At 40.8% G+C, this 13,881-nt stretch overlaps 2 protein-coding genes across 7 annotated transcripts in view; one reads left to right on the forward strand and one right to left on the reverse strand.

Annotated features, from left to right (window-relative positions):
* The first annotated feature begins 153 nt into the window (after nt 1–153).
* On the forward strand, nt 154–7,510 carry LOC135093568 (BTB/POZ domain-containing protein 9-like). 4 transcript variants are annotated; one of them, XM_063992937.1, is made up of 10 exons: nt 154–296; nt 2,546–2,751; nt 2,988–3,138; nt 3,378–3,543; nt 4,123–4,256; nt 4,488–4,647; nt 5,042–5,223; nt 5,468–5,620; nt 5,931–6,109; nt 6,519–7,510. In XM_063992937.1, exons 1-10 carry the CDS (start codon nt 192–194, stop codon nt 6,700–6,702), a joined length of 1,620 nt encoding a protein of 539 aa, XP_063849007.1. In that variant the 5' UTR covers nt 154–191; the 3' UTR covers nt 6,703–7,510. The 4 variants fall into 4 exon arrangements, with proteins under 4 accessions (XP_063849007.1, XP_063849009.1, XP_063849011.1 ...); XM_063992939.1 differs by lacking the exon at nt 154–296 and adding an exon at nt 1,592–1,749; XM_063992941.1 differs by lacking the exon at nt 154–296 and adding an exon at nt 1,927–2,046.
* An 818-nt stretch (nt 7,511–8,328) lies between these two features.
* Nucleotides 8,329–13,881, reverse strand: part of LOC135093569 (uncharacterized) — a 152,094-nt gene continuing 146,541 nt past the window's right edge. For 2 of the 3 annotated variants that reach the window (XM_063992944.1, XM_063992943.1), the window contains 2 exons: nt 10,622–10,734; nt 8,329–10,173 (listed from right to left, as the gene is read on the reverse strand). In XM_063992944.1, the coding sequence (XP_063849014.1) occupies nt 8,707–10,173; nt 10,622–10,702 (1,548 nt within the window). In that variant the 5' untranslated portion in view covers nt 10,703–10,734 and the 3' untranslated portion in view covers nt 8,329–8,706. Of the gene's footprint in view, nt 10,174–10,621; nt 10,735–11,959; nt 12,098–13,881 lie in introns of those variants that run through there. The other variant, XM_063992942.1, reaches the window with a different exon arrangement.

Here is a 13,881-nt window from a genome sequence, read left to right on the forward strand (position 1 = left end):
AGGAATTTTTTTAATTTTTTTTTAATAAGCGCCTCAGAGTTGCCTGGCTGTTTAGATGCTAACTGGCTCCAAAGATGACTGCGTATTGGAGGAAAACAAAGCTGTATATATTAGTCATTGATTACAGCAAAGCCAACGACAGGATATCCCGTGAAAAGCTAGTTCAGTAGCTGCTGGCTATCTGTCTATCTATGAGTGCACCAGGAAGGTACTCCACTCAGCCATCATCAAGGCCATGGCCGGTATGCGCCACGCGCCACCGGGCCCCGTCGAGCTGTCTGTTATTTACTGTATACGTAAGTGGACAATGTGATGAGGTTGTTGAAGAGCAGTGTCGGTGCAGTAGGATTCTTTTAGGGGATTTACATGTATTGTTACTAATGGATAATATGATAATCCTGGCCACTACAGAGAAATGTGCCTGACTATTGTCAAGAATATGGTACGGTGTTGAACGAGAAGAAAACGAAGTTTATAGTGATTCGTGGGAAGGCAGAGGACGATGTGGCGCTCAAAACCCTCCACTAGACTATCGTATAGTAGTAGTAGTACCTGGGGGTGTGGTTCAGCGACGACGCAACAATGAGTAATGTATCGAGATTACATGAATCATCTAACTAGTCTCAACTAAATAAGTTTGCAATATTCTGCGTCGCTAACAACAACATGCAGTTTACAATATAAGAGAGCGGTGAAATGTTTGCAAGGAGTCAAAATCTGCAGGTCCAGAGCTGTGTCTGGTAGAAGCCAGAATCCCACTCACGCATGATGTAATTACGAGGAAGAGACGATGGGTGATTACTCAGGTCATAGTTAAACATCGACATCACAAAAGAATGAGTGGGCAGGGTATCCATCTAATCTTAAGTTTACCCTAAATTTACTCTTGTAATTGCTTTCATTATCCACATATGACACCAAAGCATACTTTTGACAATTAGGTAGGCCTCTCAAATATTCACTGCTAAAATACCATCCTTGCCCGACGAACTGATAAGATTTTATCTGTGAAAAAAAAAAAAAAAAAAAAAAAAACGAGAGCAAGGCACCTCAAACCTTTAGTAGATCGCCAGCGGATCGTCCTTAACGTAATTTATGCTGGCGATGAGATAAAAGGCTGTGAGCAGACAGGTGCTTCAAAATCTTTCCGTTGAGGATAGACTCAAAAGTTTTAGAAATACAGGAAAACGAAGTTATAATTCTGTAATTTGAAGGACTGGACTGGGTAAATAAGAGGCAAACATTATGAACACTAAAGAGCAACACCTAGACGCATTCAATATTTCTCTCGACCCACTCCCCCTCTCCCTATTACCTCTCACTGGGAGTTCAATCTATGTGCATCGTCATTATCTTGTATCGGAAGAGAAACTGTCATATATCAAACACTTGTGCTCCATCACTCAGTATAAACCGATCACGAGGAGCGGAGTGCGTAAAAAAAAAAAATAATAAATAAATAAAAAAAAATAAATAAAAAAATAAATAAAAATAAATAATAATAATAATAATAATAATAATAATAATAATAATAATAATAATAATAATAATAATAATAATGTAAGGAGAAAAAAACCCACATACATATACATAGTTGAGTGACCCTTGTCGTACGCATTCCTCCCTCCCCTCCATGACCCCCGCAGGACGCTACACGCCACCTTTGTTTACCTGTGATCTCCTCGCTCTCCACCTCACCATATCCTTGTGTTACCTGCCCTCCACCATTTCCCCGTCCATTAAATTGAGGTAAGGTCGCCACGCCGTGCCACATACTCACTGGATCCACCGCCTTCAAGAGGAGTCAAAGCTTAAAACCCAAGAGAAAGGAAGAGAAAAGCGAACCCCGTACACACCTACTTAGCATCTCTCTCAGGGATTCCTGTCTCTGGGCAAGCTAATAAGGCTAATGAAACTTACATGGCATGACTCACTCTTTGTGGGTGACAAGTGAGGCAAGGGAGCTGGGGCTGGTGGAAGTATCACTAGGGACTGCACTGTGCAGGGCTGGATAACTACTTGTGAGAGAGAGCAGGCGCCGGAAACGTGAGTGATGCTGCGGTTAGGGGACTAAATGATGCATTGAAAACCTCTGTTGTCTCTGATTTATGCGACTTAAGATGCTAATGTAAGTACTTATATAGCCGGTGTAAATATTTTATTTATAAATCTGAAAGCTCTGCATTATTTCTACATTTGAGATAATTATGCATTTTAGTTTTTTTATTATTGATTAATTTTGTCACAAAGATAATTGTTATGATAGCTCAGTTCTCTCAAGGTGTACGAGGATAAATGAATTGTATCTTTAGTCAAGCAGTCATCCTGATTATTGTAACAGGTCTTTTCCTACTAATGAATTATGTCAGGAAAAGATAACAGCTTCACTTACCTTGATTTTGGAATGAGTTTAAGTTAAGAAAAGTTTTGTGGTAAATACTATTATACTTTCATGTGTTTTTTTCTTTTTTTTTAATGTTCGCAAGCATTATTTTATTTCATTTGCAAGAGTAAGTCACTCAATTCTCACTTATTCCTTCAACAGGCATCACTCACCCCACTGCTGGCCTTCAGGATGGGGACACGAGTAGCTGGTGGTCTCCACTTCTCCGACAAGTCCCTGGTGGGGGTGTCAAGGCTTCTTGAGGATCTGCAGCATCTGTTGGAGGATAAGGACTCTGCTGATATAATATTTGTCATTGGGCGGGAGGAGACACACATAGCTGCTCACAAGCTTATCCTCAAGGCCAGGTACTTTGTTTTGAAATTAGATGCACTGAATTTGGCTTGTACTATTATTATAATTCACCAATTATACAAAACATCAATAATTGGTTGTAATTTACAATTGAATTCATTGATCTTGTATAAAAAAATCAATTAAAAAAACATATCTTGACAAGTACTCGTATATTCTTTAGACAAGTAATTTATAATCGAAACTTACTTAAAAGGGAGGAAAACCTATGGAGTAATTTTCATCACAGATGCAAAAGCTTTGTGGAGGCGTCAGGCGGAGAGGTGTGTGTCATCCCTGGCAGCACTGTGACTCCGGGTAGCCCCCACACTACCATTCGCTTGCCACAGTACCAGCCTGTCATCTTTCGGCAGGTCATCAACTACATCTACACGGGCAAGGTATTGGTGGCAATAACTAACCTCTCCCATCCTTGAATCAAGAGAGAGAGAGAGAGAGAGAGAGAGAGAGAGAGAGAGAGAGAGAGAGTCATATACTATTTCTCTCTTACAATAATGAAATTGATTTAAGCCTATGGAAATTTCATGCAGGATGGATATGATAAGACCCAATCTAGTTTTAGGCAAAATACTTGAAAGATCTCAATATATGAGTAGCTAAGCTTGATGGGTTACCACAGGTTGTAATGAGTGACAGTGGAGTGTTTGAAGTGCATGGAGTGGCTCATGACCTTGGGCTGGAGGAACTCTGCCAGCACTGTGAGGACCACATTGCCACCACCATGACACCCCACAACGCCTGCACCTTCCTCATGGCCGCCCTCAAGATGGAGCAACGCACGGGAGGTTTGTACTGTCACTAGAGAGGCCACTGAGAGGGTCAGAATTCCTTGCTGTTGCTGGAAAGGTAATGTACTTTCTATTACCGTGATGTCCTTCCCTCATCTTTTAGCTATAAAAAGTTTGTACAACAGAATGATGAAACATAAGTTTCCTAACAAAATTTTGAAAGTCAATTAAGGGTGAAATACTGATGCTACTATAAATTGTTTCTTTAATTTTCAGCACTGCTTAGTTCAGCATGTATCATAAGTTTTTTAAATCTGGATTTTCTCGACTATTTTTTTGCTGTTACAAGTTTTGTGGATATATGTGTCTTTCTATGTGTCTATTCTGTTCTTCCACATATAGTTAACTATTAAAAGTAAATAGATAAACATAACCCTCATTACAGACTAATAGATCTGGTATCCGTTCTTCTTGTGTATTCTCATGTATTAAGGAAATGTTTGCTTTGCAAATGCATATATTGCCAGTTGATCTTTTTCTCACTTATTTCCAGTTTTCATAAAGTATTCCATTATTGTTGCAAATTTTCTTGATGATTTCAAATGACATTCTTCACACTCTGCCACCTACCTACAGGGAGCAAGGGAAGCCGTTCCTTTGTGGACCGCTGTGTGGCCTATATTGGTGAGAATGCACTGGAATGTATGCAGACATCTTCCTTCCTAAACCTGTCCCGGGAAGCACTCATACGCCTCATCTCCTCTGATAATGTAAGCCTCAGAAGGAACATGATGTTTAGCAGCTAACAAAGAGAAGTAGATGAGAAGATGAATTTATGAACACCTCACCATTTATGTGAGAAGCAATGCTGAAAAAGATCAAAAGATACCTATATATTTCTCTGTTCTGGTTGTTCAGTCTTTGGTGCATGTTTTACTAAGGAGGTTTCTTTTCTTTGATCCATCCATCTTTCATGTATCTTGTGCTTCCATGTTTTCCAGCTAGCTCTGGAGGAGGAAGATGTGTGGCGTGGGGTCCTCAACTGGGCCAAGTATGGTGCGGGTGTGGCCCAGCCCACGGCACACTGGACAGAGGAGGAGAGGCTTCGTGTGTGTCAACAGCTTCAGGGTGTTATTAATCATGTTCGACTCCTGCTCATTGGTAATAATTATGATGTACAGTCCATATTTCACCTCTAAACATTAACATTATCTGGAGTAAACTTTCTTAGTTTATTCTAAAAATGTGCTCACATTATCGTTGTTCATTCTCCACTGTTGTCTCCAGTACTATGACTCCCATCATTTAAACTCTATTTCAAACATCTTGTACACTTTTTTTTTCATTACTGTAACTTTCAACTGCTACAACATTCCATTGCCATTCTGAAGTCTGCTGCACTGACAATTCCCTTCATTCAGTGTCTACACTTCACATCCAATTGCTGATACAGGCAACATGTGTCATAGATGATTTTAATATTCTATGTAATGAGAACACATTCAAGTATTGTTAGTTTGTTTTCTCCTTAAATTTCTTGCTGCTACCCTTACAGACAGCCAGGTGTTTGCTGAAGAGGTGGAGCCAACAGGAGCAGTGCCTATGGAGCTTTCCCTGGAGAGATATCGCTATGCTGCCCTTCCCAATAAGTTTAAGGATAACTCGACCAATGAGGACAAGCGACTTCAACCCAGAGTGTCCCTAAAGCTGTTTGCTGGCTCTCAGATACTGATCAATGTAGGTGTTATATTCCCCTTCTTAGCTTAGCTTTTTGATTTTCCAGCTTTAAAATATTCAATGTATTTCAAAAGTGCAAATAGCCTTTATCATATTAACTGTTGGGGAGACATTAATGCTGGTAAGAACAAAAAATTCTTCACTGGCATAAATATCTTAGGCTTTAATAATTTGGAGCATAGAATGGAAATATAACTGTACACAGTTTTCTTTATATGCTGTTTTCTCAACTTCTGTCCCTCAGGAGAAGATGTCCCTCCAGCGGATCCTTAACAACTGGTATGGCGTCAACAAACAGATGTGGCGTCTGGTGTACCGAGCATCTACTCATGGCTATTCAGCTGATGCCTTCCACCGCCACTGTGATGGTGTGGCACCCACCTATACAATTGTCATGGTAGAGCATAAATGTCACAGTATGCTTCTTTTCATTCATTGCATAAGCCAATGTGTACCACTATAGGACAAAAGCATCCTTTAATGGTTAGGGAATGAAGCCATGTAACCTTCACCTCTCCACACTGTACTGACTTATGGAGTCAGATTATATCAAATACCAGTTCTTGACTACATGAACAGAGATTATGGAGTGAAATCTAAATGATCACCCAATTGGGGATTTAAATGTAGGATTTTTTAAATTTCAAGCTGTGTCAACTGTTGGACCACAGAGACAGAATAGAGGAATAACTAACCACTCTCAACAGGGTCAGCATGGAGAGATCTGTGGAGGGTTTAGTGATGTCCCTTGGGGCAAGACTACCATGAAGGGTAGATACGTTGCCTCTGACAAAGCTTTCCTTTTCACCCTTGTCAACAACCAGGACATCCCCCCTACAAAATTTCCAGTCATAAAGAAGATGTTTGCCATCTGCTACCATCCAGAGTAAGTTGCTCAGTATCTTGGGCTGTGTTAGGAATGTGTTGCTGTGACTTGTGTTTCAGTAAAATTACACTACTAATTATTCTGATGGACAAGATACAAAAATGTATAAAGTTCTTTTGTATCTTAGTTGTCAGCCTCACAAATATAACCACAGCAACTAACTTAGACAATTTCAGAATCACAGCAACTAACTCAGACACTTTCAGAATAATTGTCCATATAATATACCTATATTGACCAAAAGTGTTGCCAGTGTACCACTGGTTGGTTATATGTACAGTTAAGTACAGGTACTTTACAGTAATAACCTTAGAAGATTGTCAGCAATGTGAATGTTACCAAAATACTATTCAGATATTTATATACTCACATGCTGTTTCTTCATTGTTCTTCACCTTTCTTTTGCCAGCTGTGGCCCAATCTTTGGTGCTGGGGCAGACCTCTTCATTGCAGGGAACTGCAACCAAAACCTTGAGAGTTACTCCAACCTGCCCCATTCATATGATGGTGAAAATGCTTCCTGCAATACTCTGATGAGTGACTACAACTTCACAGTGCTAGACTATGAGGTGTTCTCTCCCTATGGAAAGTGATGTCACTGTGGTGGTGTGGGGAGGAAGTGATTGGACTGTGGATATTTGTGGTTGTCCTGGGAGAAAAGTAATGGAGTATGAGAAATGTGTTACTGTCTAAGAAAAAAAAAAAAAGAGAGAGAAATATTCATTGCATATGAGACAATCTTACCACTACACATACTTGCTGGAGTGTCACATTCTGTGATCAAGTAAAAATGTTTCTATGTGCAATATTTCATCCTTCTGATGAAGTTATTCCCATTGTTCATTATGACATGGCTGTCATTGGAGTCCCTTTGTATTTGTGTCTCATATGTTTGTTCTGTTGTTATTATCTTTATGTTAGTACAATGATTCAGTGTCTTTCTGAATATGTTTATCCAATATTTTACATTAAAATAACAAAATAAGTAAATAGATATTTTCATCATAACTTAGATGAAAACTGACTATTATTTAGGTATTGTAAATACTGACATATCTGTTCATGTTAACTTATGATTGAATTCCTTATCTTCCTCTCATGATGTGATGTGAAGTGATGAGTAAATCCTGACTGTTCCTTCCTGATTCACTCAGTGATTATTTAGAAGAGAAAGCAGCTGACTGGTTGTCCCTAGGCTCTCAAGGAAGGGAGAAGGTAAAGAGATTTTGTATCTAGCTGATTAGGGAAAAGCTAAACAGCATCAGTTTGCTTCTGCAAATAGTTTTCTTGTTGAAAAATTATAATTAAGGTTTTACAAGTGGATTTATATATAGGAAAACTTAAGCCCTGAAGGTTGTTATATTTGTTGATTTATTTTTAAAATATATTGTGTAGTATCAAGTCAACATTTTGATGCAATGTTCCTCACATGTAGTTTATACACCAGAGCAACATGTAAAGGCAGGGAACTGAGATAAAGTCTTCACTTGCATACACTCATATTCGCAATCACACTGAACATTCTCTCAGATCTTAGCCAATAGGCCACTGAGAGAGAGGACAAATTGTTACTGTCTGCACTGCATTAGGGCCAGGTGTGCAACATCTTTGGCTTTCTCTAAAAGTAGTGGCCCAACAGCAGAGCAGGCTTACCTCTGCTGCATAATAACAGTCTTGTCCCCCCTTCCATGCATCTGACCTGATCAGCTGATTGATCAATCAGGATATGGAAAGACTTCCCACCTTGAGGTTTCATCATTCATATATGCACAATGATTCTTCTTTCATCCCTATCATGCACAATTAATTACATACATCACAATTCCATATCATGCTGTCTTTACTATCCACCCTTCCCATTCTCTTAATCTTACATCTGCTTCATCAGAGCCACTTATCTTCTTCAATCATTCTTTTTTCATTCTCTACATGGCCAGACCAAACACTAATCTACTCATTCAGTTAACTGTAATTACAGATCAATGCACAATGAAAAGAACTAAAGTTCTGTGCTAATGTGAAAGATGTACATACTATAGAGATAAGAGTTGGGACTTGGAACAATGATGCATGTAAAATGGAAAGTTACTGGAGAATAGAATGCATAATTGCAAAGAATCATGCAGCCTCAGTATGTGGCCTGCCATTAGGTGACAAAAGCTGACTGTTAAACAAGTCTTTCAAAAACTTGATCGATGAAATCAATACATTAAACAAAATTATCAGTCAAGTTTATTTCTTAATTTCATAATGGATTAATATTTCTCAACATTCATAATGAAAACATAAGCACTTACTAACAACTGCAAATGCTAAATGCCAGGCAAGTTTGCATATGGTTACTTGTGCAAACACCATGACAAAGATATGAATGCACGAGTTATACCAATGCAGATTATCTACAATATGAAACAACAATTTACAGGAGATGAGAATGACAACATTTGTGATTGTGAAATTTGGTATATTGATATTATTTACATTTTAATGTACACAACACTACCTTGTCTAATACTACTACTGTCATCTACCACTAACTACTCTGCCCCATAAGGGATTAGTTTCTTACTCCCCACGACCACAAGCCACTGGCAGCACTACTCCACGGCTGACCTGTCAAGGCGGCACAAGCAATTGCTACTTCTGAGGTCATCTTGTAGGGCCATGAAGGTTGACTCTGGGATGAAGGGGAACCGCTTCAGGTCGAGGGAGAGGCCGCTGAGTGAGGGAAGAGTGAGGAGAGTTGTAAGGGCAGCAGGTGACAGGTTACCAGCTCCAAGGTGTAGCGTGGCCAAGCAATGCAGGTCATTTTGGGAGAGAAGAGTGCTAACCACCTGATCTGTGAGCACGTCCCGATTCACTGCCAGAGTCATATGCTCTAAGGCCCTGTTACGGCTGATCAGGCTCGCCAGCACGTCGGGTGATGATGCTGCTCCTTCCACTACTAGGTGAGTAAGCTCAGGGAAGGCAGGGGCTATGATCTTGGACCGCTGGCGAGGCCGCGGTTCTCCGGACAGACACACTGAGATAAGTTCGAGGCTTTGTAAATCCCGGCAGTGTTCTTGAAGGACCTTCAGCGCTGCGAACGAAAACAGTTTGCAGACGCATTCCTCGTATTCCACTCGCAGCTTGAGGAGGTTGTGGCCCACCGCCTTCACAGCTGAGACAATAAAGGGCTCGGGCACCAGTCGTAGGGTGAGAGAGGTAAGCTTAGTGAAGCCCGCTAGTGCATCGAGATTGACAACACTAGGCTCGCAGCCTTCTATCTGCAGACTGCGCAGGCCGGGACACAGTGATGCCACACTTTCTAACACATTTCCTCCAACCAGGGAGAGATCGATGTGGGAGATGGCGTAGGAAGTCACTGAAGGACACAGTTGCTGCAAGATACGAAGAGACTCGCACACCGGAACCAGCCAGGTGTAGTGAAGGCAGCACAGGTGAGGGAGGGCGCGCAGCAACACCATAGCGCCACCCACCGTCAGCGCGGGAGATATGACCGTCACTTCCCTCAGAGACGACGCCTGCACTCGACCAGGCTTTGAAAAGTCTTCGTCAGAACAAATCACATCTGCCATGTTGCTGAGCTTCCGAACTGGCCACAGGAGAGCGCTGGCTATCTGTTCGTCCGTCACGGTGCAAGAATGAAGATGCAGTGTGTGCAGTTCACACGGGCTATGACTCAAGTGATCCAGGGCCTCTTCTGCTAGGCTGCCAGATAACTGCAAGGACCGGAGAAGTGGGGCTTTCCTCAATACACATGAAAGTAGACCAGGTTTAAGTGCCAAGCCCTCCAACAAAAGACTTTCCAGACGGAGTTCCTTCATTACTTCTATCTCCTTCATGAGAGTCTCACATTCTCGTTCAAGCAAGTTGTTTGCTTCCGTGCCCCGTCCCTTCATTTCCACGTGTGAGACATCAGCGTTTAGGTTCAGTCTTAGAAGATTCACAGCAAACTCGGGGTTGATGGTGAGATCTTGTGCGGAGGTCACATCCTTCAGAAGTGTTGTGAGAGTTCCGAGTGGCAGGTAGGAACGAAGCAAGAAACCTACAGTGGCTACGTTCTGTGGAAGAAAAGACCTAATTCGTTATAACCACCATGAAATAATACCAAGAATAATAACACTTAATGGTCTATAGTGAACTTCTTATGGGCTACGATAGATACTGGGAAAATGTCAAACAGCGAACGGAAGACGATCTGATTCCAACAAATAAGAAAACGGAAGAGGAAATGCCGATGGAAAACGAGAACCTGAAGTAATAAATAAAATAAAAAAATAAAATAAAATAATAATAATAAAAATAAATAAATAAAGTGAAGGCAACACCAGAATTATAATATATTGTACCATTTCGAGGTCTGCCAACAAAACAGGGAAAGCAAGGTGGGTGGTTGAGTGAAAAACTATAGAAGGGCCCATTGAGAGAGAGAGAGAGAGAGAGAGAGAGAGAGAGAGAGAGAGAGAGAGAGAGAGAGAGAGAGAGAGAGAGAGAGAGAGAGAGACTTACCTTGGGACATACTGAAGGGTGATTGAGGACACCAGTGAGAAGTGAAGTCAGCCGTGAATGGCTAAGTCTTCTAAGAGTCATGGGAGGCCTCTTCGGGGCTCGTGCTCGCCAACCTGGGTAAAGATAGAGAAATAAATTAAAACTTACATGCAGTACATAACGCATACACAATCCTAAATAGTTCCAAAGGATCTCTCTAACATAAATGTTATCCATGTGATCTTACGTTTCAGTGGTAGTGTGTGTGTGTGTGTGTGTGTGTGTGTGTGTGTGTGTGTGTGTGTGTGTGTGAAGAAGAAAAATATGGAGCACGACCTTCAGCGCTGATTTCATTGCGTAACTGAATTAATACAGACACTTGCTGGGATTGCACGTATGTCGGTCTTGCTAAACGACTGAAGAAGCAAAATGAAATAAGTTGAAGAGTAGAAATAAGAACTAACCAGTTATCCAACGGAGTAAGGTAAAAAAAAAAAAATGAATAAATAAATAAACGAACAAATTAACTAACTAAAGTAGAAGTTATAACTAACTAATCAACAAACAAGCAAACTGACTAATTAACTGGTGAATTGACTAACTAGACAATAAGGCTAAAGAGTAAAATATTTAACTGAACAATCAAACAGTAAATAAATACATGTACAGGGAGGAAATGTTCAGAATACAAACTCCACCCATGTCGACTAAAAGCAATAGCCAAAAACAGATTTCACTACACATGCCACCATCAGTCTTCTTAATTAAAGGCCGTGAAAAATGCATCCCCGTTAGCACCAGCAGTGGATTTACAAAAAGTGATACGGTTTTCAATATTTTCACCTTCCCGTTAGTTCTTCGTGGTACAAGTGTCATTCAACCTCAAAAATTAATAATAAATGATGCTTTAATTACTGATACTCCTTTAATGCTTGAACTGCTGAAGAACTGAATTTTTTTACACTTTTTCAATAACAGTTTCCTAAATAATTATGTAGTAGAAGTAGAAGAAATCACTTTATATGCCTTATTTGTTTGTGTGTGTGTGCGTGTGTATTTTATGATTTTTTAAAGCTTATAAAGTGTTAATAAGAGTAACCATAGTAGTAAATGGCTTAATTCCAGTAATACAAGTTTATTGTATGTTGGTAATGTATTGAAAAATTATTCCCTGAACCTCCTCCTCCAACACCGATTCCTTGAACAGATTAACATAATTCAGGCTGCAGACACACACACACACACACACACACACACCCCGCTCTACAGACAAACCAACAATACAACGTCACAAACACAAAACGAGAGAAATAATAATCAACGCATTAAAAGAACTGAAGCAAACGAGAGGAATCTTACCCGTCGCGTGTGGTTGAGCGGATGCCATATCTTAGAGCTAGTCAGGAGGAGCTGCGCTAATATCCTCTCCGTGTAAGGTACAAGGCAATACTGACTGCTCACGCCTCCTTGCACTTCTTATATACACCAGCTAGCGAACCCCCAAGATTAATAAACTGAAATGGTCGAGATGATGGTTTGCGGCTTACGAACACCTCAGGTTGGTGACCTTTCGTAAATTTTCCCTGGTCATTGGTGTAAGATTCATAAGCTATTCAATTAGATTCCAAGTACAGTGAATATCTACATGCATGGTGTATAATTACGTGTTTATGATCATGTTGAATTCGCAATAGTTTTCCTGATTGCTTTATTTTTTTTCCCCACACCTTTTTATTTTATTTTTAATTTTTTTTTACTCAGTATCAAACATCTTATGATTTTTCGCAACGCAAATGGACAGCCTGTGATTTATTCAGCCGCTTCGTATTGCTTGCCATCGCTGACATGACCCAGGTTCACGATGCGGATGGGTCAACAATATGCTGGGCACGTAAGCTAATCGATCACTCTCACGCACATACAAATACCAGCAGAGGAAACAATGCCTGCTAGTAGTAGTATACATAAGGCAAAAGAAAAATATCACAAATCGGTATTGGTGTTATAAAGAAGGGATCAGTGACACTCACTCCTCTATAGAAAATTTAAATAGGTACTTATAAATATGTACAGTACACACACTCTCTCTCTCTCTCTCTCTCTCTCTCTCTCTCTCTCTCTCTCTCTCTCTCTCTCTCTCTCTCTCAAAACACGTGCCATACCTATCTGCAGCATCACTAAATGTACGGAAGTTTCGTACTCATGCTGACTCGCAGAGGTCAAACCCATAACTCAGCAAAAAAAAAAAAAAAAAAAAAAAATGACGGACTACTCAGAACGACCTGCCAGCACCTTTCAGTCCCTCCCGTAGCTGGCCTTGACCCTGACACTAGCTGGTCAGTCACCCTCACACCTCCACACATCCCCACCTTTCTTATGGTATATCCTGAGGTGAGGGGCGTGAGGTGAACAATGAAGGGTCTACTTAACTACACCAGCGAATGTGTTACGGTAGAGAGAACAGGGAACTAGGAACCGATACAGCGTGGTGATTGACTTGTGTGTGGGTGAACGAACTATCCAGCCATTCAACCATTCATCCATCCACACACACACACACACACACACACACACAGACACACACACACACACACACATGAAAAAAAAAGGAAAAAAAAGTGCAACCCTCGATTTTTTACCAGTCGATATTCATGCTAACTCCCTACATGTCCCTTTAGGTTGTGAGTGAGGCTACGTAACGCATTTATACAAGCCTGGGGAGTCACTAGAACCCACCAAGCTTATGCACCTTACTGGCAACTGGCAGTACGGGTGGACACGCATAGACTCACACTTACTCACTCACGGTCACGTTTCTTACTACTACCATCCACTTCGTCTCGCATATCACGTGGGAAGTGTCTCTGCTCATAAATCCTGGCCCTTAGCATACAGCAGACAGAACTCCCGTGTTTCTCTCTGCCAGTTTCAGTCTTCGGTACAGGAAAAGAGGAAAGAAAGTCTTCGCCCAACACACACACACACACACACACACACACACACACACACACACACACAGACTGAATGCTGGAAGAAATTTCTCTGCATGCCCTCTCACTCTGCAATAGGATTATATTATGATGAAACGCGTGCACAGTTCAAGTAATGACTGAGAAATGTTAGATAACAAAAAAGTGTTTATTAAGAAAGTAAAAGAAGAGGAGGAGGAGGAGGAGGAGGAGGAGGAGGAGAAGAAGAAAAAGAAGAAGGAGAGAGAGAGAGAGAGAGAGAGAGAGAGAGAGAGAGAGAGAGAGAGAGAGAGAGAGAGAGAGAGAGAGAGA

Source organism: Scylla paramamosain, chromosome 43, assembly GCF_035594125.1.
Source record: "Scylla paramamosain isolate STU-SP2022 chromosome 43, ASM3559412v1, whole genome shotgun sequence".
In the NCBI taxonomy this organism is placed as follows: domain Eukaryota; kingdom Metazoa; phylum Arthropoda; class Malacostraca; order Decapoda; family Portunidae; genus Scylla; species Scylla paramamosain.

Excerpts from the sequence above, each read along its gene's own strand:
- LOC135093568 (XM_063992937.1), top strand. The coding sequence starts at position 192 with ATGAGTGCACCAGGAAGGTACTCCACTCAGCCATCATCAAGGCCATGG. Across the intron at positions 2,752-2,987 it reads AAGCTTATCCTCAAGGCCAG|ATGCAAAAGCTTTGTGGAGG; the intron begins GTACTTTGTTTT and ends TTTTCATCACAG. Across the intron at positions 4,257-4,487 it reads GCCTCATCTCCTCTGATAAT|CTAGCTCTGGAGGAGGAAGA; the intron begins GTAAGCCTCAGA and ends CATGTTTTCCAG.